This window comes from Natrix helvetica (assembly GCF_964273705.1).
Source record: "Natrix helvetica genome assembly, chromosome: 4".
Lineage (NCBI taxonomy): Eukaryota > Metazoa > Chordata > Lepidosauria > Squamata > Natricidae > Natrix > Natrix helvetica.
In genome coordinates this window covers 141,432,160-141,460,090 of record NC_138550.1, presented here as the reverse complement: position 1 = coordinate 141,460,090, position 27,931 = coordinate 141,432,160, and the positions used below count along the sequence as shown (strand labels likewise).

The following is a 27,931-nucleotide window of genomic DNA, read 5'->3' as shown; positions in this document are numbered from 1 at the left end:
CCCTCCCCCGCTCTCCGCCGCCTGCCGACGCGCACACTGGCGCAGCGGGGCTGAAAGGCAGTCCGGCCTCTTCTTCCCTTGGCTCCCCCCGTTCAGTGCGAGGCTTCATGGCTGCTGACGGGATGGACGAACGGTCCCCGCTGCTGTCAGCGCCCGGCTCGGGCAATGTGACTCCGACGGCCCCGCCGTATTTCCCGGACAGCAGCCCGAGAGGTAAAGCGAAGCCTTGCTTCTCTCCTCCCCCCCCCCAACCCCATCCTCGCCGCGGGTTTTTTTTCCCTGCCTTGCCCGGCACGTTGGCCACAAACTCCCTTTCCCGGCATCGGTGCCAAGTTCGAGGGGGGTGAGGAATAAGACCGGAGGGGTGGACGGGCTGGCGGGGGAATTAGTGGACGCGCTTGGAGTGGGGTGGGGTGAATAATTCGGTGGGTCTGTTTCGGGGATGGGGGGGAGGAACGAACCGTCTTCAGGGGGGGGTTCGTGTTACTTCCCGGCTTAGGACGGCTGGGTAGTGAATTTTTGGGGGGCAAGAGGGGTGCACGTGCGTCCCTCTTCGCCCTCCCCGCCCTCTCCCCAGCATCCCTGCCTGCTTTGTTGATGGCGGGGGAAGAATTGGGGATCGGAGTTGGGGAAGGCATTGGCTTGAAAGGGGGCGGGGACGCCTTTGCTGCGGACAGAACTCCGGTGTCCTTGAAGCAAGGCTGAAGCGCCCGAGCCTCTTCCCATTTGCCTGGCTTCCCTCCTCCCCCCCCTCCCCAATTCTGCTGAATCAGGGGCTTCTCTTGAGAAAAGAAGGACAGGTACGCAGTGGCCAAGAATTGGCGTCTGTGTGCGTAAATAATACGTTCCCCCCTTTCCCCCCCCCCCACCCGGCTTCTGGCGAGATACCACAGAAGAGAGCGGGTGGAGGGTGTGTGTTTGTGTGGGGAGGGGGTTTATTTGCTTTGCGACCCGCGCGGTAAAAAGCAGAAAAACTGAATCCCGGGAGCTGGAGAAGATTAAGAGGGTGTTTGAAAGCCTCCACACGGTTGGGGGCGTGCCTTTTAACGTAGTTGTAGTTAGCGGCTTTCTAAACCAGTGTTATTGCAATTCTCAGTTAGGTGGGGGTTCCTGGGATCTGGGGTCCCCAAGGCAAAACTCCACATAGGCCCCTAAAGCTCCTTCGAGCAGTGGTCACCAACAGGTGGTCCGTGGGAAAATTTTGGTGTTCTGCAGAAAAATTATTTGCATTTTTTATATTGCACTAAACGCTGTTTATCTTTTTTAAAAAGATATTTGTAGTCCGTGGGATTTAGAATTATGAATGTAGTGGCCCCTGTGGCCCGAAAGATTGGTGACCCCTGCCTTAGAGTACAAAGGAGTCTGTTTTCTTTCTTCAAAGATTGTCCTCTGCTGCTGATACTGTAGTAATTGATCATACTTGGTGATCGTATGTAAAAGTGATAGGGAATAGAAGGGTATAAGGGCTAGTATAGTACACTCACACCTATTCCCTTCTCTAGGCAGTGCCCCTTTATAAAGAAGGTGAGACTGGTTCACAGATATGAATTTGGTGTCTTGCTCTTAAGTGGGTTCTTCCATATTAAGGTAACGGTAAAGGTTCCCCTCGCACATATGTGCTAGATGTTCACAACTCTAGGGGGCGGTGCTCATCTCAGTTTCAAAGCCGAAGAGCCAGCGCTGTCCGAAAAAGTCTCCGTGGTCATGTGGCCGGCATGACTAAATGCCAGAGGCGCACGGAAAGCTGTTACCTTCCCACCAAAGGTGGTTCCTATTTTTCTACTTGCATTTTTACATGTTTTCGAACTGCTAGATTGGCAGAAGCTGGGACAAGTAACGGGAGCTCAGTCCGTAACGCGGCGCTAGGGATTCGAACCACCGAAATACCAACCTGTCTGATTGACAAGGTCAACATCTTAGCCACTGAGTCACCGCTTCCCTTGTTCCTCATATTAGTTAGTTGTAAACTACAAGTAGTTGAATTTACCCATGAGCCCAATGACCAGGGTTCATTGTTGTCCTTGACTTACAACAACAGTTGGAATCAGAATTTCCATTGTTAAGCAAGATGGTTGTTAAGTCAATCAGGCAGTTGTTAAGGGAATCCGGCTTCTCCCATTGACTGTGCTTTCCAGAAGCACTCTGGGAAGGTTGTGAATGATGATCACATGACCCCAGGATGCTACAACTATTATAAACACGTCCCAGTTGCCAAGCGACCAAATTTTGATCAGCTGACTGTAAGGATACTGCAATGGTTGTAAGTTTTTTCAGTGCTGTAACTTTGAATGGTCACTGAACAAATAGTTGTAAGTCAAGGACTACCTGCATGCAACAAATCATAAATTTATCACATGCTCTGGGGTTCTACAACACAACAAATCAGAAAAATACATTTTAGCAGAGCATGTTGTAAAAGAGTTGATCGTGTCAGGAATGATCAGAATAAAAAGGAGAAGGAAGGAAGGAAGGAAAGAAGAAAAAAGAATAGATAGAAGCCATATCTTACTCCCAGAAGCTTTCATGCTTCTCTTCTTGGAATTGGGTACTGAGACCAGGAATATAAAACCGCATGAGCCTTTTGAGGAAAGCCTACATAATCTTGGAATGCTCTAAGAGGATTATTTCTTTTTCTTCTTCTTTGATGTTGCTCCATTTTTGGTTTTCGTAACCAGTTTTGCTTCAACTTTTTTTTGCCTTGCCTTAATATATTCCACAGCCCAGAAAGACAGTAGAAAGCTACAAAAAGCCTTTGCTTATTGCAATCCATGTGATTCTGCTCATGTGTTTCCCCTGGCAAGAAAAATCAAAATGTCCTGACCTCTCTAGAAGCAAAGGCTGATAATGATTAATTATTGGTCAGAGCTTTTTATTTATTGTCATAGCACAAAGATGAATCCACATTGGGAAATATTTACAGAGCAAAAGTTCATTATTTGAGAAACCGAGCAGAGGGTAGAACTTGAAGAACTAGGAAAATGCAAACAGGAAGGTAAAACCTTCCCTGGTAGCACAGAAAATGTTCTTTCTAATAAAACTCGGACCCATATCTTCTGGAACTGGTTTACAAGGCCTGTAATGCATAGTTCTCAGTTTCAGGCTCAGATAATCATCATCATCTTGCAGGCTACCCAACTCTCAACTATGAACAGTTCACATCATCAAAGAAGTTATAATAAAATCAATAAAAGATGAACAATAAAGATTGTTAAAGATCTGGATGTGTGCGTATGTTGGAAACCCCATTCCAAAAGGCAGGCACAGCTTCAGAGGAAGCATATTTCTTGGACCTGGATAGATGATATTTTTTTAAGACCAACACAATTCATTAAAAGCAATAATTGAAATCTGCTAAAATAAAATGTAGGAATTCTTGCAGGAAGTTCTAGTACCGAAGAATTCTTCATTTGCTCGACAACATCTTGGCTGATGCCATGCTTTTTCTGTAATTATTTTTAGTTATTTGGAACTTGCTTTGATTGTAGCAGCATTATCTTGGTGTGCTCTAATGGATTGCTAATATTGTAGTGAAAGTGTGTGGAAATGGACAAATAAATGTCAACCCATTGTCTCTTTTCATATGATGTAGCTATAATTAGTTCTGCCTTGTAATAGGGTTCAAGGCTTTCTTTTGTTCAAATAGAGATCCTGCTGATAGCTACAGATATGGTACCATGAGAATGGGGCCTACTAGTAGAGTTTTGTGGATTGAGCAAATTACAGTGTGAATCATTGGCCCAGCTTGAATGAGGGATTTTATTTGAAGAATGAAGTTGGTTGAAATCATCAAACTAGTTTGATAAAATTCAGTTCAGTGAAACAATGCACGTGCAGAAATCCTTCAGGTTATTTGAGTCATACTATATTTGAGTCATTTTAATTTGAAGAAATTATCCAGTCAAAACACAAGTTAACATTTGAAACTTCATACAGCCTTAGCACTGAGTAGATTTGGTGGCTAAGTATGAAGGAATGTAGGGTTGACCTTCAGGAATGAGCCAGTTGTTAAAGGGGATTTGCAGAAAAGATTACATAGTCCAGAAAAAGAAAGAATGAAAAAGAAACTCTAAATAATTCCCCCTTTATTTTGTTTAGTATAAGCTGGATAGAGAGGGATCTTAGACAGGCTTTCAAGACTGCGCTATTTTATCTAAGTACAATAAAGAGCTTTCCTGAAATCCCAACAGGGTCTGTTTGTTGGCCTGGTCTACCATGAAGGGCTGCCAATGAGATCATTACTGTAATGTGTTTGGGTATGGCTTAATATGGGGGTGCCAAAGTCGATTTCATTGAGGGCCACATCAGAATTGTGTTTGACCTCAGGGGGCCAAGTGTGAGGATGGGCATGGCCAGCCAGGATGGGTGTGGCCAGTTTGATGTCACTCACCAAGATTCCGTTTTCAGCCGCAACAGCCTCCTCAGGCGCTGTTTCACTGGAAGAGGGTTGCAGGAGGCTGTCACAACCGAAAATGGAACCTGGGAGCCTCCCCCCCCCAAGCTCCATTTTGTGGGCAGACACTCTGCAGGTCGGTCCTTCACTGTTTCCAGGGCAGCTCTGTAGGCCAGATCTAAGCACACCACTGGCCAGATCTGGCCGTGGGCCTTGAATTTGACACCCCTGGCTTAATATGTTGAGCACATCTAGCCACTGCATCCTGCTAAACACACTTGTTGGCTTAATGCTTTTTGTGAATCAAGACACTGTTGGCTTACTTAAAAGAGCTAAAAAAAAGATATGGTTGATGGCTGTCCAGGTGATTTTTTTGTTCCCCACGGTAATGAGCACGAAGCAGTCTTTAAATCATTTTCTGGGCAGTAGAGATTGAAGCCAGTGATCAAAATCACTGAGAAGATATTCTTGGCAAGGATACAACAACATTTATCAGGTCACTGGGTGATATGGCTGCTGTCTCTTTAGTTTCTGTACTGATCCTATATGCAGGCACATTGGTGGCTTATTCTTTGAAATAACCCTACCTCTTGCATAGCTGAGGGCCAGCTTGTACTTTAGCTATGTATTGTTTTCTTTTTTTTTAAGGCTGGCTACTTCAGTTTTGTTACCTATGTGTTAACAGATGCTATGGAATTCTGTGATCACTGCTCTAATTGTAAGTGTAGCTCAATTCATCAGGCTTGAGTAAAGATATAAAGAAACAGTAATCTACTCTTAAATTTTAAATGTCGAGGTAGGTGAAAATTGCCAAATATTTTTCCATAGATGCACTCCTACATAAGCTATGAGTAACACGAAGCCTATCTCCTGCAGCAAGATGCTCTTTCCCAAACCTGGAAAATAATCATCTTAATTAGTTACACAGAGTTACATTTATAAACATCATGCAAATGAAAGATGGATCAGTTTAAATTCGGTAATAATATTATTACTCATCACCATGGCTATGCAGATAACAAATGAATTTCTTAGTAGAAAAACTATAGTTTTCGTACACATTCAATGATCTACAGATCTCACTATGTAGTATTTGTATTTATTATGCACAATAGCCACAGCTTGTAGTGGTATCATATAGCTGGTGCATCATTGAATCTATGTAAGTGCTGACCCTGGTGAGGCAGACCAGGAAACAGTCAGACAGTCCATTGTTTCTCATCCTTGGCACCTTTAAGATATGTGTGGACTTCAACTCCTAGAATTGCGCAGACAGTCTACACAAGCAGGGGGATTCTGGAAGTTGAAATCCACAATCTTAAAGGCACTGAAGTTAAGAAGTACTGAGATAGTCTCTAGATTTGAAAAGTAGGAGGAAAATACCTTGATTCCTATCTTCTGAGGTAAGCCGATTTCCTGGGTAGATACCACTACTTTCTTATCTGCAATAAAACAATATGCAACAATGGCAAATATCTGTAGCTCAGATGTAGGAAGGTTCATTCTCCGACCTTGTGGGTTGGTTTCCAAACGTTTCATCACCAATAACATCTTGGAAAAACCCCACTGAAGATGTTACTTAACCTGGTAAACAAAACATGCGTAAATCAACCCACAAGCTTGGAGAATGAATGTTCACCCTCGTAAAGCAATATATCTAGCAGGGTCAAATCTGTGAAGAAGCTTCTTCTGTTACTTAGTTCCTGCACTTTCAGGGGTTAAGTTTTTGGAGCACTGAGATTTATTGCTGTGTCTAGCCTGAAATTTGAGAACAATTGAAAGTGCAAAAGGCTGTGTTTACTGGGTTAATTTCCTTTGGTCAAAATATCCCTGGAAAGGCATTGTAGTTCTTGGATTTATTCCCAAGTATGGACATTGTATAGATATATCATATATTCATTTTATGGATCGATTTACTGTACTGGATTTATAAGGCAAACAATGTGATTAGATGGTGTACATCAGAAAAACAAAAGATTCACGTAATATTCAACATACATGCTATATATAATATAAATTCCAAATACAAAATGGTGATGGAACACAACAGTAAAAACAACCAAAAAGGGACACCCCTCACTCCACTGAAGCCAAATCCCTGGAGAAAAAGGCAGGTTTTAAGGGCAAACAGAGCCTGTTGTATATCAGATGGTGTCTTTGTTGGGGGGAGTTATCTAGAGATAAATATTTTAAAATATTTTCACTTCATAATTCCAGGCTCTTCAATACGTGTGTCATTGTCATTTTTTTCCTGTAAAACCACACTTTTTATTTTATTTGCTTTTACATTCATGTACTTAGAATGCTTAGATACTGTAAACAAAGCTCAATATTTCAATATGAAAATATCCCTTTGCTTTTCAGAGATGGATTCATTATTTTGGACCACTTTTGGTGGTTGCTACTGCTGATTTAGGGTGGCGGTATAAAGCTCATAATGACTGGAATAATGATGCAAAGTAGACATGACAGGATATGTGTGTGAGCAGGATCAAATATTCTTGGGTTTCTTAAACGTAATGAATAAATCTAATTTAGGAATAAATTACATTTCATGCATATGTTCCCCTAGAATAATAGAAAACAGTATCCATTTTTGCCATTTGTCGAGTTCCAGAAATCTCAAAGAGGAAGATTATGGGAGGCAGATTAAGCTATTTCCTAGGCCATTTATTTTACATTTTTGATGGATGAGGTGAAATATAGCAGCTTTAAGCAATGATTGTCGGTCTGTGATAGCAAACCTTTTGCGCTTAGCATGCCAAAGATTCAGAAAATGCCTATGCTGATTTTGCTGGCATATCACAATACCCTCTCCAAAACAAGAGAGAAACAATTGTTTACCGTACATATTATTTTATTTTATAAAATGTACAATCCAACCATGTGTTCAAGTTTTGATCTCCTTCTAATGATAGGTCCCTGGGACCTACCCAAGAAAGCTCTGGGCCTTATGAGGCCTTGTTTCTTGAAGCATCTTTGTAGAATGCTCTTCCATGGCCTCTGGAGCCTCCTAAACTCCAGCTGTCATGTGAGAGCACAGCCATTTCACATGACTTCGGAGGGGGGGGGGGGTTGTCTGGAGGTTGCATGAGAATACACAGCACATTCTCATGCACCCTCCTCAAATTGTGCAAAAATGGGTTGTGCTTTCGGGAATAAGTGTTGTTGGGTGTTGGTGAATGCTGGTAGGTCACCCAAAACATTGTAGGTGACACTGTTGACACCCGTGTCATAGACATGGTCATCCCTGCTGTAGGCTCTTGATAACATTATCTCATAGTGTGTTTAAGGCAAAGGCAATGGAGGCAGAAAGAGCAGGATCCTCCCTCATGCATCCCAGGAGGGGCAAGAGCAATGTAGTCATTCCGCCATCCTTCCAGATGGAAACCAGGCAGCTCCAATTTCCTCTCCTCTTCTCATTTTGCTGAAGGGGATGCCATCTGCAGCTGCCCAAAGCACCTGCTCACTGATTTGACTGCTCCTCCCTGCACTTAAGTCCCCTTCAATTTTCTCATAATGCATTTAAGGGTTAATTGAAGCCTTGCTGTTAAGAGACCCCCAAGACATTAAGAGGTTTAAAAGAATGATTGCAGGGGCTATGCTAGTTGAGGGGAAAATACGGTTTCTTTGCTACTGGTAGTCATGTAGGATTCCCACTTACTTATTCAAACCGATTAGGTTGTTGGCAGAGAAGTAACCCTTGATATGGATTTGGCACATTTGAGAATCGGACACAAAGGGTATCCATATGGGGAAAGCCTACATGTGTGGGTGGGTGGGGGTGTGATGTTGACATGAGCATCATGACTGTCATTCAAATAATAGAACTTATATTTTTGCAACATATGCTATGATCCAAGTACATAATTGTGTCATTTGCCTAGTGGAGTCACAAATCCTGTCATTTTTTTATATTCTGTCTTGATACACCTGATGGATGGAACTCTCCAACTAAAATTGGAAGTATAGCAGCTGTGGTTTTTCCTGTCCATTTCCCCCCTACTTTATTTCCATTTTCCTCTTGATGATTAGGATTCAAGGTCTAGGCAAGGGGGGCAGGTTTCTCTTCAGCTGCATTAACAACAACGGAGCAAAGGAGCAAAACCAAATCTGCCTTTGTCTTTCCCAGTTGCAGAGCATGGATTGTGTTGAATATACAGTTAGTCCTCAACTTACCACAATTCACTTAGTAACCATTTGAAGTTGCAACAGCAGTGAAAAAAGTGACCTATGACCATTTTCCTCACTTCTGACAATTGCAGCATCCCCGTGGTCAGATGATTGACATTTGGATGCTTGAACAACTGACTCAGTTGTGATGATTGCAGTTTCCCGGGGTCACGCAATCACCTTTTGCAACCTTCAAACAAGCAAAGTCAATGGGGAAACCAGATTCACTTCACAACCATTTTACTCATTTAACAACTGCTGTGAGTCACTTAACAAATGTGGCAAGAAAAGTCATAAAATTTAACAACTGCAGTGTTTCACGTAACAAATGGGGAAAGAAAAGTCATAAAATGGGGCAAAACTCACTTAACAAATTTCTCACTTGGCAATATACTAATATTGCTTTTTCTTTGCTACTGGTAGTCATGTAGGATTTCCACTTAAAGCAGTGTTTCTCAACCTTGGCAACTTGAAGATGTCCAGACTTCAACTCCCAGAATTCCCCAGCCAGCGGATGCTGTTGAAGTCTGGACATCTTCAAGTTGCCAAGGTTGAGAAACACTGACTTAAAGCAATATACACTTAACAATTGTGGTCATAAGTTCATGATTACCTGTATTGTGTCTGACTAGAGCAAATCTTCATGGGAAAGGAAATTTTAAGTGGAAATAGGTGTGATGCTCTATGGATCAATGTTGGCTTTTGTGAGTGTGAAGCCAAAGAGAATATAAGTTTTATAACAGCAAATCTTCCATATGTCTTGAAGTGCTAAATAAATATCTACTCTCCTTGACTTGTGATCATGAAAGTGTTCCACACACTTTCTTGGATCTAAGGTCTAAAGGCTAGAAGAAATTCTGTTTTTCTTTTCCTTCCCTGACTTCTCCATTTATTTCTGGAGATGTGACTGACGTCAAGAAGGGGCTATAAATCTGTGTATATCCCAGTACTAGCAAGATGGCTTGAAGCTTATTGCTCTAAGGACACAAGAGACTTGCGGAAATGAGGCCTTTTGGAAATGCCTGGGAAATAGGAATAAACATTTCCACAGCTGCTAGTACTATGTGTTGTCTGACAGTGTAAATATTTTGCAATGTAGGAATAAATCTTAATGTATACATACTGGAAACGGAGTAACTTAACGTTTATTGGTTTATCCCAGGGAATTCCTTTGAAATGCTACTAATTTAGGAGCCTCTCAAAAGTTTATTTCCTCTTTAAATGATTGTCACAAGATTCCTTACTTTTCAACTAATCCTATGCTTGGGTTTATAATCTGCCTTGGAGTCATAAAACCAAGTGAAACTGTTGTTTTCAATGGCATTCTTTATATCTTGTAGCAGTAGATGAGGTGGAGCTGGCAGCATTCTGTCTGAGCTAAGGCCTTCCAACTTGTCATTTTTAAAATTAACCATTTTTAATTATTTCAAACTGGCTCAGTTTACAAGCACCAGAGCTCAGATGCTGATAGCTTTGCCCTTTACTCAAAAAGTCTGATATTTCAACACCGACGGTGCTTGTAATGGAAGATATGTGTCTGTGTGTATGTGAGAGAGCGAGACTATATGAAGTTCATCCATGTGTACACACGCAAGTGAACAGAGAAGAGGAAAAAATCTCATGTAACATTTCATGTTTGACCAAGTCCTCACTTCCATGATGGCAAATCTTTATTGCAGTTCAGAATGCTTTCTTAAATTCTAGATGTATCTACAGTTGGGGGGGAAATTGCTAAAAACAAAGCACAGTGAGGGAAATGGCAGGGCAATATGCTAAGAGAACATTTTTGTTTCTTTACACTCTTTTCCCAAAATGAAACTATTATTTCCTATCTGAGTCAAAGAAAGAAAGGGACCTTAACGGATCTCCTCAAATTTTCCTTGATGGAACTGTTGGACACAGTTGTCATATGTACAAACCAGGAAAGATTTGATTGAAATTAAAGCTCTCCAATTGATTTTCTTGAATTTTAATCAATAGACACTTCAAAAGCCAGCAAACATTTGAGTCCAGCTCAGGAAAGCATACAGTAATCCAATGAACTCAGAAAGTCTGTAAAGCTAAGAATTGGGATGACGGCCTGGGTTTAAATTCGTCTGCCATCTGTTGGAGAGGAGAATGTGTGTATGAGGAACACATCCTTCTCGGTCCAAATCCTTTCTTTGCATATTTAAAAGTGCAAAGGCATATGTAATTTTAAAGTATTTTGCAAATTTAGCTCAAAGGGATTCTTTGGGCATATGTCACCTTCTGAAATCCAAGGCTAAAAGGAAGCAAGCCAAGTTAGTCCTTTTCTATATACCACCAGCTAATTAGTGTACTTGTTGAGCATTGTCTCTACTAATAGATGAAATAATACATTTTTCATTGCAATCATTTTGTCCTGGATACAAACTAGGGCTACAAGTGATATTGATGCAGAATATTAATTTCAGATCTAAACCCAGATTTAGACATACTTCAGATTTGCAAAACTGGTATGATACAGCTGTTTTTCTAATTTTGATATCTGTTAATAAGGGCTAGAATTGCCTGGAGTTTATTTTATTAGAGGTATCAGGTACTGAATGTTTTTTGACAAATGGTAGCTTTTCAGAAAAGTTTATAAAGAAGTGGCTGTTGACTTCTGGGCAGCAGTTATATTTATATTTTGCCTTTTCTTTCTAAAGCTATATCAGGATGTTCCTTCTTTCCATAAGCTACCTTTTCTAATCTTCAAACCCAATCACAAGTTCATTTTTCTCTTTTTTTCTGCAAAAAAATCATAAGGGATGTCCAGGCACTGATAAATGTAAATCCTTCTCTAATCAAGTTAATTTTGGCATCTATCCTAGTTCTGTCATCTTCACCAATCTTTCCTCCATTCTGAGTATTTCAAAATCTTTCCATTTTTACACATGTGATAGTCTGGCCTCATATATAAAAACATTCTTCCATGGCTCTTTCCTAATTGACTATTCATTAATGGCAACAGGAAAAGTTTTGATTTCAATCAAATGTTCCTCTTTAAAATTATTTGTATATTCATATGTATTTCAACTTGGAAATTTCTGACTTTTTTTTTTTTTACAGATAATGTATCCTGGAACAATGGCATTTGAGTATTAAGGTGGATGATTCTCTGAATGAAAGGACAGTTGAATTAACTGCAAGGGCACATGAGCTATTAGTTCTGTATTCATTGTGTGAATGACTTTTAGATGCTTTGTCACAAACATGTCTTTTCTTTCTATAGCAGAACTCCCGCCACCTTACACTGCCATTGCTAGCCCGGATGCCGCTGCTATTCCTATAATTAATTGCCGTGTGTGCCAGTCAGCAATTCATTTGGAAGGGAAGCTTCACCAACATGTGGTCAAGTGCACAGACTGCAATGAAGCTACGGTAAATGGATTTACAAGTTTCGCATTCTATAACATGCAGTTTACGGTAGCCAAGAATGCAATTTGGGGCGTGTCAAATTTTTCAACTTTCAATTTCCAAATATTACAGGTGCTCAAAAGTTATGACTTGCCTTGGGGATTGTAAAGATATTTTGGTTACTTTAATATAATTTAGATGTGCTTGGTAAGTAACTACATAAATATCATAACTTTTTAACATTTTGTTTGTTTCATTTACAGGTGAAACTCAAAAAATTAGAATATCGTGCAACAGTTCATTTATTTCAGTAATGCAACTTAAAGGTGAAACTAATATATGAGATAGACTTATTACATGCAAAGCAAGATAGTTCAAGCCGTGATTTGTTATAATTGTGATGATTATGGTTTACAGCTCATGAAAATCCCAAATCCACAATCCCAGAAAATTAGAATATTACATGCAATCAATAAAACAAGGATTGAACATAGAACAATATCGGACCTCTGAAAAGTATAAGCATGCATATGTACTCAGTACTTGGTTTGGGCCCCTTTCGCAGCAATTACTGCCTCAGTGCGGTGTGGCATGGAAGCTAGCAGCCTGTGGCACTGCTGAGGTGTTATGGAAGACTAGGATGCTTCAATAGCGGCCTTCAGCTCTTCTACATTGTTCAGTCTCATATCTCTCATCTTTCTCTTGGCGATGTCCCATAGATTATGGGGTTCAGGTCAGGCGAGTTTGCTGGCCAATCAAGCACAGTAATCACATGGTCATTGAACCAGATTTTAGTGCTTTTGGCAGTGTGGGCAAGTGCCAAGTCCTGCTGGAAAATGAAGTCAGCATCCTCATAAAGCTCGTCTGTGGAAGGAAGCATGAAGTGCTCCAAAATTTCCTGGTAGATGGCTGTGTTGACCCTGGACTTAATGAAGTGGACCAACACCAGCAGATGATACGTCTCCCCAAATTAACACAGACTGTGGAAACTTCACACTGGACTTCAAGCATCTTGCAGCATGTGCCTCTCCATTCTTTCTCCATACTCTGGGTCCTTGGTTTCCAAATGAGATGCAAAAGTTGCTCTCATCAGAAAAGAGGACTTCCTGAAATAAATGAACTTTTGAATGATACTCTAATTTTTCGAGTTTTATCTGTACATGCCATTACAAGAATCACTTGTGTGAGGACAGCCATAGTTATATTTTTAGTAGGAAACAGTAGCTTCAGTATTGTTTGGGCTTGGAATAGTAGGATTGGCTTTTGATCTTACTCTTCTTTGTGACAACAGCTCATGTAAGGTATATTTCAGCGATTAGTGATGTGTGTGAGAGAGAGTTCTGTCGAGGGATGTAAATCAAATCGAAGTTTGATTTTCCGTTGATTTCATAGGAACTATGTTTGTAAGATTAGTTTGAAAGATCTAGCATTTTTGTTGCACCATAATAGTACAAGAAGCTCTGCCACTTTCCTATGTATGTGGAATATTACAACAACCCCCCTGGGATTGGACTAGAAGACCTCCAAGGTCCCTTCCAATTCTGCTATTGTGTTGTATAACTACCAGAGAACACACCTACCATAATTAAAACTCCTTGTTCTCTGAGAAGATGGAACAGAAAAAGAGATGTAACTCTTATGATAGGAGGCTCCCCAGATTGCAGGAACAATGGGCTCACCAGGTCCTTACAAGATGTGTTGCTTTTATCAGTCTTCTTCTACATTGTATAGATGAATTTAGCTGAGGGAAAATGGGAATTTTCTTCATTTGGGAGAGTGTTACATGAATTTGGGGGAACATGGAAGAAATCAAAAAAAGTAGTTGGGGAGCAGATTGTTCCTAAGAGAGAATGTTTTCAGTATGATTCAGGAAGGGGAGTAATAATTAGCTTCAGTTCCTGCATGAGAATTTAAGTTCTGTGAGTCAGACAGTCATTTCAGAAATGGCAAATAGTATGACCAATAATAATGCAAAAAGCCCTGTTGTAATTCAGTGTTTATTTGTTATGGTTATGGTCTAAGCTGGCTAGCCTAAATAACTGGTTAATCTTTGAGTCTCTCTCTGTGTGTGTATGTCTACATGTGTGTGTACATACACACATATCCACATAAATAGTTTGTTCAAACTTCTTTTAGCAGAATAATTATTTTTCCTCTGTTGCAAATGTTTTCTTTTTCTTATCATAATTGCATTAAAAACATTTATACCATTCTGTTAATTATAAAATAAGACTTATATTATTGGATTAGAAAATAATTGAAATCGTTAGAAAGTCAACATCAAACATGTCATTTGAATCTTTCTTGATTTTTGGTTGCAAAAATATTTTGTTTATTATACTATATTACATTGTTCTAAGATATTATTACATTGCACATGAATCTCTTTAGCAAGAAAAAAGATACAGATTATAAACAGATAGGATTGATGGAAACCAGATAGAAACACACAATAATTTTTTGGATGTTAACAGCCAAAAACAAGTCAAACTATTGTTTCTTAACTCTTTTGCATAAAACTCCTTCTTTAAAATATAGTTTAGAATTTCGAAAGAGTTTATATCTGATTGTTGACATAGCCACCAGTTTACCCATTTTATATTCACCCCACTTCTGATCAAAGTTTTCCCAGTATTTGTCTGGCCATCCGATTCTGCTTTTTTAAAAGAAAAAGCCAATTCACCAATTCTTCGAATTCTGCTTGGGCATTTCTCCAAATTAAGTCAACTTATGAACTTCTTTTCTTGGAAGAGTTTGATTTGGTTTGGTTTGGTTTCTTCCCGAAACCCCCAAAACTTTAACCTTTGATTGTCTACTGTCAACCTCACTCCTTTCCTAAGAGGTCTGTAAGGGGCATGCACCAAAGTACCTACTGTCCCTCTCCTAATGTTTCTCTTTATTCATATCCCTTTCATGTATTCAAATCATGTTTATACTTATATATATTATCAAATACATGCTTGACCAAATAAATTAAATAAAATATTTATGTAATTTGATTCTCGGGAATCTTTAATACCTAAGAAAATAATTATTTTATGGTATTCTGGTTCTTGAGACCTTCATCTATAAAATTAAATAAGTAAACAACAATAGGATTCTTGTTTGTAGTAACTGCAATTTATGGCATTGTCTATGTTTATGTTATATATTGTGTTGTTTAATTGTATGATAACCATGTTTGGATATAGTTAAAGAAAGTCTTGTATACTCCCTAGGGATGATAGAGGAGAATATAGTACTATGAAAGACATTTTATTAATGAAGACATACAGTAATAGCCACTGACACTTCTATATGTAACTTTGAATTTTAAACACAATACCAGTAATTGGTATTAAATTAAAAGAAAAAAATATGTTGTGCTATAACACTTTTAACTCAAGTTGAATCGTTTCCGTTGCTCTGTTTTAATCATTGTAAGTTCTTTTTTTTTTTTGAGAATCAACATATATGTGATTTCTTTTTCTTGTTGTGTAGCCAATCAAAAACCCTCCTTCAGGGAAAAAGTATGTTAGATGTCCATGTAACTGTCTGCTTATCTGTAAGGATACATCACGGAGAATAGGATGTCCAAGACCCAATTGGTAAGAGCCATAAATTTTTTCAATCTGTGTCCTTAATATGATTTTGGTTGTTTTCATCATTTTATTTCATATAAACTGTGACATTAGCCCTATGCAACAGATGTAAAGATAAATATTTATTCACGCCATTATCACATATAGATTAATAAGAGCAATAGGAGATCAATAATAATGACTCAGGAACAAAGGAAGATTACTAATTTTTGTGCACATCTACTTTCTCTAAGGGCTTAGATATGTAGATTACACTTTTGTAATTTGGCCACACGGGAAGGAAAAACTGGACAACTTCCTCACAGATCTCAACAGCCTACACCCCAAAATACAATTTACTATGGAAATAGAAGCTAACAACCAACTTCCTTTTCTGAACGTCCTAATCTACAAAAAACCCAATGGCTCCCTAGGACACACCATCTACCAGAAAAAAAACACACAAACTGCTACTTAAACGCACAATCCCATCAGCACCCTGCACAGATCAACTCCGTAGCCAAGACCCTCATCTCCAGAACCAAACGCCTAGCCGACAAAGTCCACCTGAAAACTGAATTACACACTCTCACAAACGTATTAATTTCCAATGTATTCCAAAGAAACACAATTACCAACCTAATCCAAAAGGAGACACCCCCCAAGAACCGAGACATAGAACAGGACAACGGCATCGCCCTCCTCCCTTATAGATAAAATCAACAAAATTCTCCACAAACACAATATCAAGACAGTCTTCGGCACTGACCAAAAAATAGCCAACATCTTAAGAAACCCCAAAGACAAGAGCCAGCTAGAAAACCAAGGAGTCTATGAAATACCATGCAAAATCTGCCCAGCCACATACATTGGACAAACTAAATGCACACATCACAGAACACAAGAACGCAGTCAGAAAAGAAGAAAAACATTCCTCTCTTATTCAGCACCTTAAAGCAACAGGACATGAAATTGATTTTGAAGGAACCAAATTAATCTCCAAAACTGAACACTTCAACAAGAGAATAATTATGGAAGCTATCGAAATAGAGAAACACCCTCACAACATGAATAAACGTGACGATACCTCCCGCCTACCAGACATCTGGAAACTAGCCCTAGTCAACAAACGAGTCCCAGCCACGAAAACCAACACCGGACCCAGAACAACACAAGATGTCACCATCAATCACGCTCACCACACTCAAACCCAAACCCATTCCTGAAGATGGCGAGTGGGACCTTGTCGAAATGTCTCCAAGATATTCTCAATCTTACACGGGAAAAGACCTGAATACGCCAAGACCTTCATATACATACATACATACATACATACATACATACATACATACATACATATATCCTTGAAGGCCTTGGAGATTTGATGTTGGGCCAGATGTCTATTGAGCCTTGTAGATGGGGTTGATTTACCTTTTTTAAGTAATTTACTAGAAGTTTCAGTCATATTGTACTGTTTATGTGTGTTTAATTTTTTATTTAATTTTTGTTTGGCGCTTCCCAACATTTGTACGATTTTGAGCAGGCAACTCAAATTCTAAAACAAAATTGAGATAAAATAACTTAAATTTTAAAATTCAATTTTTAATTAATTTGAATTGAATTTTAAAATGTAAATTAAAAAACTCAACACATTGGAAATATGTGCATCAATACAAATCAATACAAAAACAACAACTTTAAAACAATCACTCCCCTTCTAACCTGCCCCAAGGCCTGGAAAAGTCAAGTTTGTAAGTCCTTCCTAAATGCCATCAGAATAAAAGCTATCCAGGTCTGATTCTAAAGTATGTTTGGGATTTTACACAAAATACACACTCATACAAACACACACAAGCATGCACATACACACAAACACATTTTATATTATACATTATCCTCTATCTGCAGAAGAGTATGACTAACTGAGTACTAAACTGACTAATTTTCAGGAAAAGGTGTATGGTTAAACCAGAGAACTAAACTAAAAAAAAGTCTGAGGGATTACTTTCATTTCCTTTCTTTTACTTTGGTATGATAACTAATCAACTCCATCAACCGAAGGGTATGAAAACAGGAGGAAAGTTGGTTATATCTGGTAATTGATATTTATTACCTCAACAGCAATTACACATAGTCCTTGATTTATGACCAACATTTATACTGTTAAGTGAGACATTTATTGAGTTTTGCTCATTTTATGACCTTTCTTGCCATAGTTATTAAGTGAGTCACTGCAGTTGGTAAGTTAGTAAACTTCTTGTTAAGTGAATCTGGTTTTCCCATTGACTTTGCTTGTCAGAAGGTTGCAAAAGGTGATCATGTGACCTTGGCACACTGCAACCATCATAAATATGAACCAGTTGCCAAGCACCTGAATTTTGATCACATGACCCTGGAGGTGCTGCAAAAAATTGTAACTGAAAAATGGTCATGAGTCATTTTTTTCAGTGCTGTTGTAACTTTGAATGGTCTTTAAATGAACTGTTGTAAGTCGAGGACTACCTGTATTGTTAATGTATACATGGGATGAGCTTGAGAACTACATACCAGATATGATATTAATAATGCTGTATTTTTTTAATGCTAGATTAGGTCTAAATGATGAAACCCTTTATATTTGCTTTAATCCCCTTTGCCCAAGAGTTTAATCCACCTTCAGTTTCACTGATCCAGAGATAGGTGGATTAATCAAGGAGATTGATCACTAAATTCAATTTAAATATCTTTAATCTGTAGAAGAGGATTGTAAAGTGGAATATGTGTAATGCACAAGCACGCACATAGATATGGACAAACATGGTACCAGCATTATTTATTGCATTAAAGTCAAACCCACATTTAATTAATAAAATGCTTTCTTATCATTGATACCAAACCAATAGATATCACTCTTCTTTTCATTGTTTCCTTATCAGTTTCTAATGGTCCGATACATTGTTTGCAGCAAAACTAATCAATCAAGAATCCTATGAATAACAGTTATGAAATTAGATGTTTTAGAAAACTGGACAGGATATCATGCAGAGTTTTTCCTCTCAATCTTAACTAAAGCAATCTATAACTTTTGAGAAAGATATTACTGAAGCATTGTTTACTTTCCTCTGAATAATTATAAATACAGTCAGGATATTGACCTTCCTATCTCCATTTCAGAAAATGCAGTACTTGCAATCAGTTCAGAATTTAGAGTAACTTTTATGATGTATACTAAGATCACCATGAGTTTGGTCTTGGGCTGGGAGTAGTTTGGACCTGAATATAGTATCCTTGGTTTTTGAATAGTATTCAGCTCCAAACTGAAATCTTCTCGATCAGAGATGGGATTCATTTACTGTTACTACCGGTTTGCCCAGCACTGGAAATGTGAGTGTGCATGCGCAAATGAATGCTTCGCTCACATGCACATGCCATCTGCATGTGTGCAACTCGCTCATGCACATCGTCCATACATGCGTGCAATGTCAAAAATACAGCGATATAGGATGGGATTGTGCTGGGCAGGTGGGCCTCTACCAATTCACCTGAACCAGTCTGAACCAGCTGAATGCTACCACTCTTTTAGATGGTACTTTTAAGTTCTTCTGATCAATCGTTTAACTTCTGAAACTAGACTTCTCTATTAATCAGTTCTCAAGGAATTGGATTTGAAGTTGGCTATCATCTGGCCTAGTTACTAGAAAGAGTATACAATTACTACTTTAACCATGGATCAGAGTAATGAATTCTCCGTAGTTACCTTCAGCGTTTTGACTGCTTGAATTATAAGGATGATAGTTTACAGGGATGGTTAAGACTTCAAGGCAGTGCAGCCAGGTTACATAAATAAAGTTTCAGCTCTTAGTAACTCAGACAGTTTGACGGTGGAAATAATTACTATGAGAGCTTCCCAGATGTGTTCAAGCCGAGGCGAAGTAGCAACTGTCTGAGATGGTTTATTTAGGATTCCTGAATTGCACCAAATGTTTCAGACTGGTCTGTTCCTAATTTACCTTGGTTTCAACACGTGCAAAATTTTTAATTTTATGGCATTTTGTATTCATTTGAAGATAAGCTTATATTTCTAAACTTTGATTATTTTACAGAGATTGATACCAGTTTATCCAATTGTCTTTGTGTTTGGTGCAATTGAGCCAATGAGTTTTCTTTGTAGAAAGGATACTAGATGATGAAAGAGTCTTTTTCTCTCTTTTTTTTTCTGATATGGTATGACATCTTTACTTCTGACAGTAGACGCATCATTAATCTCGGTCCAGTAATGCTAATTCCAGAGGAGCAGCCAGCGCAGCCTGCAATACCTGCTCAGCCAGAAGGCACCAGAGTAGTGTGTGGACACTGTGGAAATACATTTCTAGTAAGTGCAATCATAATGAAACAAGAGAGTCACATTAATTCATTAGATAGAATATTCAAACTAATCTGAGGTTTTTAAATCTTTTGTCATAGTTAATTTATCATAGCAAGCTCATTCACAAGCATAAAATGTAAGATGTAGGGCAGTGGTGTCAAAGTCAAAGCCCGAGGGCAGCATCCAGCACACGGGATGCTTAAATCTTGCCTGTGGGGCTGCCCTGAACATAGCGAAGGACTGGTCCACAGTGCTTCTGCCAATGAAAATGGAGCTCAAGAGCCCATTTTCTCTGGCAAAGTGCTTGGGCCGCCACAGGTGCCCCCAACACGAGTGACGTCGAGCTGGCCATGCCCACCTGGCCACGCCCACTCCAGCCCCCCAGTCAAACAGCCCTGATGCAGCCCTCAATGAAATCAAGTTTGACACCCCTGCTTTAGGGCAAACCATTAAGAGTTTTTCTGTTCTAAGTAATTAATGATTTTGTGATATGAAATAATTACTGCTAACTAGAAAATATGTACTTTGCGCTGACACCTGGGACTAAACCTAAAACCTGACACTCCAATTACAAGATGATGAACAGGTAGTCCTCGGCTTACAACCGGTCGCTTAGCAACTGTTCAAAGTTGTGAGGGATACTTCCAATGTGGATTCAAAGCTCCGATGCCCACCCCCTGCAGTCATGTGACTTCACTTTGGGTGCTCAGCAACCCATGGTCACATGACTGCATATCATGTGGTCACATGACTGCATTTGCTTCAGGGTTTTTGGTAAAACTGGCCCATAGCGAACAAAGGGTTTACTTAATGACTACCACAAAAAAGATTGTAAAATCATAGTCATATGGGGATCTGACTGTCACAACTTACGACCGTATAAGGCAGGTTCCCTTACAGTTGTAAATCAAGGACTACCTGTAATATATGACAACTGGATGACACAGTGCTGTTAGCTGACCATTTGAATGAAATAACAATTTTCTTAATCATGCCATGATTTTGTGGATGTCTATTTATAGTTAGAAATATATATATTTAAAGACTATTTTCTATGGACATCAATAATCTCTATCTCTGTCTCATTATCTACCTACCTACCTACCTACCTACTACCTACCTACCTATCTATCTATCTATCAGTATCATCTATCATTATGATTATATGTAGGTTAAATCGTAATCATGGAACACTTATGATATTACAATTATTAGTACTGAAAAATATTACAATTTTTGAATAATATACAGAGGTCTGTAACTAGCAAGCCACAGGAAATTATTTTACATAGAAATCCCAAACCACAAAGTATGGGGCTATTGCCTGCAATAGAGCATTGCAGTGACGAAAGAAAATAAGGAATAAAAGTCATGAGAAGCAAACTCTTTTGCTTTGATACCCATGACATTTAATGTGAAGCAAAATAAGTATGCTGGCATTTTTTTCAACCTAGGTTTTTTTTTATTGCAGTGGATGGAACTGAGATTCAACACATTGGCAAAGTGCCCACATTGCAAAAAAATGTAAGTTACTACAAATACATTTACAAATCCTAGTGATTGCAATTTTATTCCAAATATTAGTTCTCAATATTCTTTTTAAAAAGAATAACATTTACAGTGTTTACATTGTCAACTGATGTTTTTATTTCTAACATTTTCAAGTCAAAATCTTGTAAACTTTCTTGATTGTAAATGCTTTGTATACAATAATTATTTGCAAATAAAATGGTAAAAATAATTTAGTTTTTCTCCTGTTAGCTTATCTACTTAATTGTCTATTCAGACATCCATTTTATGGTAAAATTAAGTGAGTGATGCATGTACAATTTTTAGTAGGCTTGATTTTCACTTTTTTTAAAAGTTAAAAGCCCATGAATTACTATGTAGAATTGCACTCTAGCTAATAGATCTGGTTGAGGCTACCCTTCATATGAGCTTTGAATTAGATATTTCAAATCTGGGTTAATAAATACTTGCTGCCATATACATTTTAGAATGAAAATCTCACTGTCTTTGTTATATTTAGAATCAGAATATAAAGTTGAGAAAAAAACAGGTTTTACCACCCAATAAAATTGCTTGAATCATATTCATTATCCAGATTTTAATGGTAACAAAGCCAAATTTGCCTATAAAAACTGAAAGTGTGAAATATAGTAGTTCTAAAGACGTTAAAACTACCCTGTGATAGACATAGCATTTATTCTTTCTTTTCCACAGTGGGAACCCTTAGGGAACAGATTAAAGGCCAATTAACAGTGATCAAGTCATGCTTTCTCTTCTGTTTTAAAGTAGAACATTTGTTATTGAAGTAAAACTGCCTAAGTCAATCAGTTTAAAGACATTCCATCAAGATTTAAGGGGAGAATTCTAATCACAAGTTGGGCACATGGGTCTTTTTTGTTGAAATCAGTCGTAGAGCTTTTGGATAATCACATGCTAGCTTACTGTTCCTGCAAATATGTTGGAATGTCTGTAATTAAACAAACAATTAGAATTATGAAATGAAATATTTTTTACACTAGAACATGATGTGATTTTGAACCCCAAAGAGTTTAAATTATAGTTTTATCTTGTATGTTCTTCAGTGAACCTTCAAAATCATTGTATCAATCATTGTTTAATTCTGGCTATGGAATACTGTGTTTTCAGTTCTTCTGTTGGATGTGCACTCCCACGAAGACGGTGCTGTGTATATATTACAATTGGAATGATATTTATCTTCATTGGCGTTGGATTAACTGTAAGTAACATCAGTGTTGGTTTTTAATATTGACTCAGACACATGGTATGTCTTCAACTAGTGTCTTATCAAAAGTTTGCAAATCAGTTCTGCCCTTTAAACATCTAGAAAATGTCAAAATACAAGATTTTGCCTGCAAATTATTAATTAGAATTTATGGCCCAGATGACAAGTAGTCCTCAATTTATGACCAGTCGCTTTTTGGCAAAACCATGTCTGAGTGAACCACTGGTTTTCTTTAGGCCGGTGGCATTTTTCTTAATGACTGTGATGATTTCTTAAACGACAGCCACAAAAAAGTTGTAAAATCAAGTTGGTCAATGGTTCCATAAGGATCATAAATTTGAAGATTACTTGTACATGAAATAGAAATTGCCCTGTGTCTTCTTGGCTGTGCTCCAACTAGATCTTTAATGGGCCTGATGGTGTTTTCAACTGCCAAATATGGAAGCATGCGGCCTTCATACTAGGCTGGCTTATGTTCCCCACACCACAAGACAAATTTTCACAAAACAATCACCCATCAGAAATTACATGCAATACCTTCCATATTGTCCAGAAGGGCTTTGCTTTTCTTTTTTCGCAGGGAAGAAGTTTTAATATAGATATTACATTGCAATTTATGAGGAAAGACATGCTTACAAAACACTTTTGTTAATTTAGAAAATTTATTCTGTATTTTGCATGTACAAAGGCTATTTTCCTTACTAATTTCTGCTAGAAAAAAGTGTTGTAAAGAAGAATATGGTTCCTGGCTTCTATTAGCCATTCTCAAATATGTATGTATGTAACTCTTTGTTTACAATACTGTGCACACTTATTTGGGAATAAATCCCCTGAATTAGCACCCATGATATACAATTATAGGAGACTAAATCATACTGTTATACTATGTAGTATATATTAGTATAAGGTTAAAAAAGCTATTAAGAAAAAATGTATGTTATTATAAATGGTGAAGCATACTAATGGTAAAGTCATATTCTAAATTAATACTCAATGTCTTCATATCAGTGACGTGCGGTGACGTTTATGACTGGTGAGGCTGGTGACGTCATCAAACCACGTGGTTGCTCCGATCGCAGGGGCGCAGCCCAAACGGAGAAATTTCTTCAGCTCCAGCCTCAATCAGCGCAGCCGCGGTCCCCTTCATCTTGCCTCAGGAAGGAGGGGAATGGGACCACGTGTGCAGGGGAAGGGGATTGCGGCTCTGCTAATCTGAGGCTGTGCGCTGAGGAGCCGCCTGCACACGTGGTCCCATTCCCCTTGCAAGGATCCCGGGCTCGCCCAATGCAAAAAATGCCTGGGTACCGTGTTTTCCCGAAAATACAACCTGTCCTGCGCTCACTGACCTAGCGTTATCCCGAAAGCGCCAAGTTACAGGAGCCGGGGGTGGGGGGAGCGCTCACGTTGCTTGCCGCCTTCGGTATACCGCTAGGTTGGGGAGTGGCGTTCTGTCCGGCCAGAGGGGAGAGTTGCCGGGAAACTCTCCAGCCGGGAAAAGCGCCATTCACTGACCTCAGCAGCCACCCCGCAAATCCCCTCTCCAGCCGGGAAAAGCGCCATTCACTGACCTCAGCAGCCGCCCCACAAATCCCCTCTCCAGCCGGGAAAAGCGCCATTCACTGACCTCAGCAGCCGCCCCGCAAATCCCCTCTCCAGCCGGGAAAAGCGCCATTCACCAAGCCCTTGCGCAGCTGTCCCAGGCGACCGCTGCTGGCTGCTGCTGCCCGCCGCCACCCCGCTCCGCTCCGTGCATAACTTCCAAACTCCAAAACTTCCAGCATCGGCCGCTCTAGGAGTGCTCTCTATGGTGGGCCGGCTGCTGGACAGAGAGTTTTCCGGACAGTCTTCCAGCAGCCGGCCCACCATAGAGAGCACTCCTAGAGCGGGCGATGCTGGAAGTTTTGGAGTTTGGAAGTTATGCACGGAGCGGAGCGGCGGGCAGCGGCGGGCAGCAGCAGCCAGCGGCGGTCGCCTGGGAGAGCTGCGCAAGGGCTTGGTGAATGGCGCTTTTCCCAGCTGGAGAGGGGATTTGCCGGGCGGCTGCTCAGGTCAGTGAATGGCGCTTTTCCCGGCTAGAGAGGGGATTTTCCGGGCGGCTGCTCGTGAGCATAGTTACCTCATGGCTACTTCGCCCCTGAGGCTGTGCCCGGCTCTTCGGGAGCCAGTTCACAAGAGAGCAGCCGCCCGGCAACTCTCCCCTCTGGCCGGACAGAACGCCACTCCCCAACCTAGCGGTATATTGAAGGCGGCAAGCAACGTGAGCCCTCCCCCCACCCCCGGCTCCTGTAACTTGGTGCTTTCGGGATAACGCTAGGTCAGTGAGCGCAGGACAGGTTGTATTTTCGGGGAAACATGGTACCTAGGCATTTTTTGCATTGGGCGAGCCTGTGATCCTTGCAAGGGAAATGGGACCACGTGTGCAGGAGGCTCCTCAGCACACAGCCTCAGATTAGCAGAGCCGCGATCCCCTTCCCCTGCACACGTGGTCCCATTCCCCTCCTTCCTGAGGCAAGATGAAGGGGACCGCGGCTGCGCTGATTGAGGCTGGAGCTGAGGAGCCTCCTGCACACGTGGTCCCATTCCCCTTGCAAGGATCCTGGGCTCGCCCGATGTAAAAAATGGCGAGATCGGCACACTTGGGGCTGCTGCTGAGATGTCCAGGGAGGCTAAACCAAGCCGCGCGCCTCTCCCAGCCACTTTCACGGCTTCCTGGAGTAATTCTTTTTTATTTTCATGACGAGAGTGGTGAGGCTCCGCCTCCCCTGCCTCCCCTGACTGCACATCACTGCTTCATATAGTATCTGGAAAGATACAAGAAGATCAGCAAAGTTTCTTTGGAAAAAAAATGAAGAAGGGGAGAAAAGTGTGATGATAAGAGTGACAATTTCCTGTTAGAAAACTCTAAATTAAAAAAAAGAAAGAAAGAATTTCCTTGACGCATTTAACAGAAAATTTCTTAGATTCTTATCATATGTTTATATCCAGCGATTAAGAATACCTTAGTAAGACTGGCTGATCCTATGGAGGTGGCCTTTCTGAAATTCTTCAGTATTCGGCACAGTATTTGTAATAGAACTACATGTTTTATACAGATTGTTTAAAACATTAAATTATTCCGTCTTTCAAATCAGTTCAAGCAAAGCAGCAGATAGTAAGCAGATCCCTGGCTTATGACCACAAGTGGGAACAGTATTTCTATTGCTAAGCGAAGCAGTTGTTAAGTGAATTATGCCCAATTTTATGATCTTTTTGCCATGCTGTTAAGTGAATCATGAGGGTCATTAAGTGAATCACATGGTTAAGTGCATCTGGCTTCCCCCATTGACCCTGCTTGTCAAACACTGGCTGGGAAGGTACAAATGGTAATCACATGACCCAGGGATATTGCAACCGCCATACATACATGCTGGTTGCCGAGTACCAGAATTTTGATCACAGGGTCATGGGGACACTGCAACGATTGTAAGTGTGAGGACCACTGTAACTTTGAAGGGTCAGTAAACAAATGGATATAAGTCAAAGACTATCTATATAATTGTTATCAGAAATAAGTTATCTGTTAGAAGTCAGGCAGTTTTAATCTCAAATTTTGATAATTTGTCAGTTAAATAAAAAACTATTCCAAGATTTAGTACTGTACATTAACTATATTTTTCCCCATGTTTCTTTTTTAAAGGTTGGTACCCAGGATTTTGCTAGAACATTTCATGCCACTTACGTTTCATGGGCTGTCGCTTACCTCTTTGGCTTAGTCTGCTTGGTCCGAGCCTGCTATTGGGGAGCTGTAAAAGTCAGTTATCCAGAACACAGTTTTGCATAGACTTCTAACAGTATCTTATTGGAAAATGGAGCTTTCTAGAGAATCTGATGGTTATAGGAGCCAAGTAATTTAAACAGTTTTCCTATTAAATGTTTCTGTTTTGTTACTAAAGTTTCAAGACTGGGGATCCTTTTAAGAACAAATGTTCATTGCACTACATTATATGCAAATAGTTTGTTTTGCTGCTAGATTCCCAAACTCTGAATACTAAAGCTTTGTTTACACAATTGTACATCTGTCTTAAAAGAACTGCTGAATTCAATTTCAATTTATAGTATTTTTTTTTCAGTATTAAATGTGCTTGTGCCATTTGGGGATGAATATGTAAAAGCAAGAAATATTTATAGGTGTTTCTACAAGTGCTTCACATTTGTATGTACACTTTTAAAACTGTCAAAGCAACTTGCTCTAGAATGTTAAGCAATAAACATTTTGCTTGAAATGCTTAGCTTTAACTTTCACCTAAGATCAGCGTGACCTTAAAAAGTGTGCATCATTTTCAAAGAAGTAGAGTTTTTCTTAGGGATATACTATCCTTTCAGATTTCCAGTTTGAGAAATATGGTATTTTAGTAGGCTAGCTAAAGAAAAAAAAAATCATTTACCCTCTTCAAGTTGAATTTCAATTTAACTTGAATATTCTTTTTTTTATTCTTGTATTTTTTTTAAACATCCAAAGCCATGATTGGATTTCTGGAACTTTTCTCTGGTTATTTGTATGAGTTCCTTTACAGGGTCTAAATAAGGGAAGCATTTGATATGACTTGTTTTATACATTTGGATGATTTTAGAGTGATGTTGGGCTATCTCTTAGTTTGTTTAGATTGGTCATTTATTTTCCATAATGGGAGAATAACTCTCCAGTCATTATAAAGGGACATATTTATAGCTTAATTCAGCTAATAGAAAATTAAATAGAGCAAACAAGTTATCCTGATCATTCCATCCATGTGTAGCTGGTTGGTACAGTATTAAAAAACTAATCGTGCTAAATGATAGATTAAAAATATTTTTTTTTCATGACTTGTTCACAAATAGAATATTGGGACCAGTTACTGCACTGACCAAGTTTGAAGTTTTACAGAATATGGGTTTTTTTAAAAAAAATTGGAGGGAATACCCTGAGTTTTAGATTATAGTAGTCCTTAGACAATGGAAATAAAGAAAGTAGATTAAAATGGATTTTCTAGGATTATATATATATAATAACCCTGATAAAGGACAAAGTGATGCTTGGCTGAGGATTTGGAGCACAAAAAAAAATCCTAAATGTACATGGAAATTGTCTTTGTATAATGTTAAATGTACAAAAGCAGTAGCTCAGGTTTATCATGTACCTTTTAAAATATACTAATAAAGATGATTATTGAAAATGAATGTTTCTTCTCTCATCAGTTAGTGTCTGAAATTCTTATTGCTCATGGTGCTTGCCAGCAAGTACTCAAATCAACAAGGAACATTTAAGTGTGTGTTTGTGTGTGTGTGTGTACTTGTGTATGTATTTCATTTTTATCTCGATTTTTAAAAATGAT

At 39.3% G+C, this 27,931-nt stretch overlaps 1 protein-coding gene across 2 annotated transcripts; it reads left to right on the top strand.

The window, feature by feature from the left end:
* Positions 1-53: 53 nt before the first annotated feature.
* Positions 54-27,776, top strand: PIP4P2 (phosphatidylinositol-4,5-bisphosphate 4-phosphatase 2). 2 transcript variants are annotated; one of them, XM_081950835.1, is made up of 7 exons: positions 54-213; positions 11,802-11,947; positions 15,404-15,510; positions 19,711-19,834; positions 21,300-21,352; positions 22,484-22,574; positions 26,257-27,776. In XM_081950835.1, the coding sequence occupies exons 1-7, from the start codon at positions 108-110 to the stop codon at positions 26,398-26,400; spliced, it is 771 nt and encodes a 256-aa protein (XP_081806961.1). In that variant the 5' UTR covers positions 54-107; the 3' UTR covers positions 26,401-27,776. The 2 variants fall into 2 exon arrangements, with proteins under 2 accessions (XP_081806961.1, XP_081806960.1); XM_081950834.1 differs by having other exon boundaries at positions 11,799-11,947.
* The last annotated feature ends 155 nt before the right edge of the window (positions 27,777-27,931 follow it).

What these genes read in the sequence shown, in the direction of transcription:
- PIP4P2 (XM_081950834.1), top strand. Translation starts at nt 108, where the DNA reads ATGGCTGCTGACGGGATGGACGAACGGTCCCCGCTGCTGTCAGCGCCC. An exon ending in GGATGTCCAAGACCCAATTG is followed by an intron (nt 15,511 to 19,710) that starts GTAAGAGCCATA and finishes TACTTCTGACAG; the next exon opens with TAGACGCATCATTAATCTCG. An exon ending in ACTGTGGAAATACATTTCTA is followed by an intron (nt 19,835 to 21,299) that starts GTAAGTGCAATC and finishes TTTTTATTGCAG; the next exon opens with TGGATGGAACTGAGATTCAA.